The sequence below is a fragment of the Lepisma saccharinum genome, chromosome 26 (assembly GCF_977018435.1).
Source record: "Lepisma saccharinum chromosome 26, izLepSacc3.1, whole genome shotgun sequence".
NCBI classification, from domain to species: Eukaryota; Metazoa; Arthropoda; class Insecta; order Zygentoma; family Lepismatidae; genus Lepisma; species Lepisma saccharinum.
This window is the reverse complement of record NC_139254.1, coordinates 28,041,749-28,047,748: the sequence shown is the minus strand read 5'-3', so window position 1 is coordinate 28,047,748 and position 6,000 is coordinate 28,041,749. Positions and strand designations below refer to the sequence as shown.

At 38.8% G+C, this 6,000-nt stretch overlaps 1 protein-coding gene across 1 annotated transcript in view; it reads left to right on the top strand.

The window, feature by feature from the left end:
- The first annotated feature begins 703 nt into the window (after positions 1-703).
- The window catches only part of LOC145979543 (uncharacterized), a 29,574-nt gene continuing 24,277 nt past the window's right edge, over positions 704-6,000 (top strand). The window contains exons 1-2 of the mRNA XM_083112513.1: positions 704-861; positions 3,197-3,316. Coding sequence (XP_082968639.1) covers positions 3,204-3,316 — 113 coding nt within the window. The 5' untranslated portion in view covers positions 704-861; positions 3,197-3,203. The remainder of the gene's footprint in view (positions 862-3,196; positions 3,317-6,000) is intronic.

Below are 6,000 nucleotides of genomic sequence, written 5' to 3'. Positions count from 1 at the left end.
TAAATTCCACTGAGTCTATGTTTTCGTTGAAAAGTAAGTTTATAGACATTCCAACACATTTATCACTTCTAGGTGATTCACAAAGCACTTCTTCAACATTATTTAATGATGTGCATGTAGACTCAGCATCACTTGAGAGTTCACAAGGGGATGTGAAATCAGTACCGGGAAGAACGTTTGCAATAAGGTCGGCACACTGCGACGAAGCAACGAATTTTTACAATTCTCGCGAGAGTCACTGCGCGACCTTGCAAAAAAATTGCAAAATTAAATTTGCGTCCGCTGAGATTGTTTGGAATGTTGTGTTTTTCTTCATGCTGCATGGGAATAATAATTCAAATCATTATTATTATTACTGTCGCAGATCTTTGACTGTGATAAATTAACCATTTTAATTTTTTTCTACAACATTTTCCATAATATTTCAAAAGCTCAAGGGGGGGTTTAAACCCGGTAACCCCCCCCTTGCGTACGCCACTGGAACACGGTCATTATCTCAGGTTTTCTTGAGAACCAAAATTGGAAGGAAAAAAATTTGGGGGACACGATTGAGGGGGAGGGCAAAAAGGACCATATTGCCCCCTCGATAATGATTGGGAGGCCGTCCAACACACACACACTGCCCAACTATAAGAGAAAATCGCCGCTGTGAAATAAAGGGAAATTTTCAAGGTGGAAATGGGAAATTTTGTTTGTGGCAACACTACTGGCCCGACTGATTGTGTTTTTTAAGAAGTGTGCAGAGCTTTGCCAGAAAATCATCAAGAGATGTGATGTTGTGACTGTTTTCATTCGGTGTTGTAATAATCACAAGACGTGTTTAGTATATTTGTAGATACGTTGTGTGGAGAATAATTTTTAGTAAGTTTTATAAGTTTGAACATAAACAATTATTAGATATCGAGTCGTGATATGTTCTTTTTACTTGTACGAGAATATTGCGAAGGAACGTATTAATACTTCGTTCATTCACGATCAGTGTACTGTATTTAAAAAGTGCCATTACAGTTGCATATGTAGACACCTGAAATAGTTCAGCGGTTAAAACTTGCAGGTTCGATTTCCATTGTTCGACTTTCTGCTGTTGGTGGTTCAAATTGCAGGTTCATGACACGTTCGAACACCTTTGATTTTTCAGTATATTATTTTATTTTTTGTCGAATGCTTTTTCAGGAATAAATATATATTTTTGGAGCATGTTCCCATGCTTTTACTGAGATTCCCAGCAAGGTCCCATGAGATAACGAATTCAGAAAAATGAAGAAAGTAACTATTTTCACCAGGTGGTGAGAATAGCATTTAGGGCTATTTTCACCAGCAATAGTAATTACCTGGATCATACCATAACATTTTGTCTTTTATCATGGGATCGAGATTGGATTCCGATAATTTAATACATAACACAAAACAAAACTTATATCCATAGGATGTTCCTTTCTTCTGGTTTTTCAATAAAATTACGGAGTGACTATTTTCACCAGGTGTTGAGGCTAGCTTTTGAGCTATTTTCACCAGATTTTAAACTGCATGTGCATGATCTGCAACTTGACCTGACCTGCTACATGGACGTGTGTATACTTTAGTTGTTGATGTGTATGAAGCTTAAGTGGTACTAGTTTACTAGCCTTCGGACAGATTTCTTCATTTCTACAGAAGAAACTACTTACCGTAATAAGTTCCTGTATTATTGTCTAGCATCGGGAAGGTGTTGTGTGTGAAATTCAGGTACGTTTTCCATATCCTGGAAACGGATTTCTTCAAATTTAAAAGTTTGGGGCTCATTTGGGGCAGGTGACTCCGGTCAATTTCTAACATGCCTTTAACAGGGAGTCTATAGAGAAAGCCGGGGGGCCGGAGGGGAGGTGGGGCTGCGTTAGCATTTGGGGGCGGTAGGTCAATTACCCCAGGGGCGGAGCCTGGAATCGGTGGGAAATTTGGGACTCGAAAATAATTTTTTAGTTTAAATTTCCCACCAATTCCGGGATGGATAGCCCCAAAAACCATTCACGGAATGTTCGGCGAAGCAGATAGGTAAGTACGAATGTCAAAAATTGATGAAACTAAGAAGTTATAGGTGTCCGAAGGATAGTAAACTTTTACCGCTTAGCTTGGTTTGCATTTATTTTCACGCAGGATACAAGTACTTCTTTTCTGCGCATCATGGAGTTGAAAAAACACCGGAAGGTGTTCTGATGTGGACTGGTGCTGCTAATATGTCACATGACATAAGTACAAACAGGTATTACTTTCCTAAATGCTTCCGTTGTTAGGTTAGGCAGGTCAGTTTTAGCATTTTTAGCATTAAAATTACTTCGGTAAATACTTTCCAGTAACACTTTCGTATGGCGGAGACTGATTTCTTACTTTTTACAGAAGAAAGTATTTATGCAAATCATTTTCTTTAACGTTGTTGAAATTCGGGAATGTAGTTTTGATCCATTTTAATGCGAATTCATGTGTTTTTCTGCGAAAATCTCTCTCTGACATGCTATTGCTGCCGCCGTCATTTGCTTTCTGCACGAGAGCACAATGCTCCATGTGTTAGATGACCTAAACCCAGTAGTCAGTGTTTCAAACCACGCCGTGTTTTCGCTATAAGATGACGTGTCGAGTATTTTTATTTTTTTTAAAAAATTTTTTAAACAATGCTTGGCTAACCTAACTTTACAGGAAATGGTTTGTGGGACTAACGTCAATGGTTTGCGAGGTATTAGCGAGAGAAAGAGAGAGTTGTATAAAAAGGAGAGAACATTGTCCTAGAGACTTGTAAATATGTAATAATTCAATTTCAGTGTTCCTTTTGAAGTGAGTTATTACATTAATAAGATCAATGTTAAAGTAATATTTACTTAATTTTATTACCTGTAAATAACTGGTCTACAAATTCCTGCCATGGAAACACCTCAGGAAAGAAAGTTTGTACATTCACTCCACTTTAGTATGCTAGACCGTACATTGAATACTATGTCATATAATACAATATATTGACATATTTCAGAATTTTAAATTTAGTGTTCAGTACCATTTACAAGAAATAGTATTCAATGTCCCTAGTGAAGCTAATTCCATTGTTTTGCTTTATATTGGTTCTTATGAAAGTGAGAATTTTATATTGGTACTGTGTGGTGTGAACTAGTGTGTTATATATTATTTGCTGCGATCATTTCCCGAAAGTAAATTAAATTTATCATTTCAGTGAGAAGATGCGCGTGCGGTGTGTTATCTGCAGTGACCTCTTTGTGGACTCTGAGAACATGTCTACCACAGCATGTGGACATGTTTTCCATTGCACTTGTCTAGGGCAGTGGATTGAAAGGTGGGTTCATGTCAAATTGGCTGCTTCACGAGCATTTATAAATGAGAAGAAGGATACTCTCTTTGGTGTAGTAGTATTACTGATTCGTCCTTTAATGCCGAAGCAGATTTTCCCTGTGTATGCACCAATTCAGCAGGAATTTTAAAATTACACAAGGTTTTAAATATAAATTTATATCTGAAACTATATATATATATATAAATGCTAATAATAATAACAACAACTACAACCCATGGTGCAACAGCCCATTTAGGGTCTGGACCTTCCTACCACTTCCGGCCTCACTCCCATCCGATGCTACTCACTCATTCGCCCGAGGTGGGAGATCATCCGGCCTGTTACAGGGTGCTGTGTGGTAAGCACGACAAATCCCCCAGTAGTTGTAGCTTTTCATGACCGGGTTACGCTACTCATTCATAGCTTCTCAATTTCCTCACGATGGTGAGTGGCCACTGGTCCTATGCACAGGCTGAAATCTCGAGAGAAAAGTTGTTAAGCTTTCCCCAGGAGAGATTAACCTGCATGCATCCTGCAGCTGGAGCCTCAAGCATGACAACTTGGACCACATGGCCACTGTGCATTAACAAATTTTAGCTTAACTTTGTTCAGTACAGATGCTCGAAAGAACCCACCCTTCTCCTTTATGAAGTAAAAGAAGAAGAAAGTAAAAAAGTATTTTTTATGAAGTTTGAACTTGGACGGGCCCCATTTAGGCAAACTGGAACATGGAATTCGATAAAGTACCTGCATGTCAAAATATTCTAATATAAAAGCCGTGCTTGTTTTCAACAGGAAATTTTAAATCCCCACACCCCTATTAAATAGCCAGGATCAAATTAAAGTTTATTGATTACTAATGAGGTACCTTAAGGCTCATGTAGTACTCAAACCATGTATCTCTGAACGTTACATGAGTCGCAGTATGTTCCAAAAGTCATAATGCTCCATGTGTGTCACATATGGCATTTAAGATTTTTTTTTAAAAAAATGTAATGTAATTTCATCTCTTGCCTAGTAAACCTGTTGCATTTGTAGAGGAGCTCCCTTGTACAGGAGTGTGGACTACAGTGTTTTACTGTAGCAGTGTAAGAGTTTTGTTGTTGTTATTATTATTAGCATTTATATATGACTAAATGTTCCTTTTTATATATATCTGACGTGACTGTGTAGTTACACTGGCCTACTTTGGTAACCTGATGAATGGATCAGTGGAATCCTGAAACATAGTTTTCGTGAAAATCAATACTCACTAACGTAAGGACCTTTAAGTACGAGGCGTGGCAATTAAATAACGAGACGTGTCATAACTGTGATGTATTGCAAGAAAGTTACAATTGACTGTTATCCCCTTCAATATACCCCTCTCCCCTATCAATACACCACTGCATACGTGTCTTCCATTGTTCAAAGCAATTCTGTAGGTCATCAGATGTCACACTGTTCAACAACTCTGCCGTTTTTCGTTTCACCTCTTCCACGGAGTGAAAATATGTTCCCTTCAATGCACTTTTCACTTTTGGGAAGAGATAAAAGTCACAGGGGTCCAGGTCTGGGGAATGCGCTTGGCGGCTAAAAACTGCTTCACAGAAAGGGCATTATGGGCAGGCGCATTGTCCTGGTGGAGGATCCATGCATCGTTCTTCCACAAATCTGGTCTCTTCTTCCTTATTCTTTCCTTCAGTTTGCTTAGGACTTCTTTGTAGTAGGTCTGATTCACCGTTTGACCCTGAGGCACCCATTCAGTCATGATGATACCCCTGATATCGAAAAAAACGATGAGCATTGCCTTCAGTTTCGACTTGCTCATTCGTGCTTTTTTCATTCTTGGCGATGTGGGAGTCTTCCAGTGCATGGATTGACGCTTGGTCTCGGGATCATATTGGAAAATCCATGTTTCACCACATGTGATGACACGTGTTAGCAATTCTGGGTCTGCTTTGAGTCGTTCCATGATGTCACAGCAAATGGTCTTTCGATTGTCTTTTTGGTCCTGAGAGAGGTTTTTCGGAACAATTTTTGCACACACTTTTGTCATGTTTAAATTCTCATGCAAAATTTGTCTTACTGTCTCTTTGTTAATGTTCATCATGTCTGCGAGCCTCCGAATGCTCAGACGTCTGTCTTTCCGCACAAGTTCATGAATTTTTTGAACATTGTTGTCCTTTCTTGAACTCACAGGGTGGCCGGGACGTTCATCATCTTCAACCTCATCCCTCTCTTCTGAAAATCATTTGTGCCATTCGAACACTCGCGCACGTCGCACGTAACATAGCATTATCACCATACACCTCTTTTAACATTGCACAACATTCCGTCGGTGTTTTTTTTAATTTCACCAGAAATTTGATGTTAATGCTCTGCTCAACTTTATTGTCCACCATGATTCCGGCACTACTACAGAACACTGTCCTCTTCAAGCAAGCCTGCAAAGAAAAGAAAAGCTTTCAGAATCATGAAACAAACAGTGAGTGCGCATGAAGGTTCAATATCAACAACACATCAATAGCTACCTCCCCTCCACTATCCTACGCGACAGGAGGTGCGCAGTCTCATTATTTAATTGCCGCACCTCGTATCTAAATTTTATTGTATACTAACTTATTCAACGTAAGTAAGTCACCTGAGCACTAAATATGAATATATATATGTAATTAGTTTCAAAAATATAAAGTTATACGTATTTA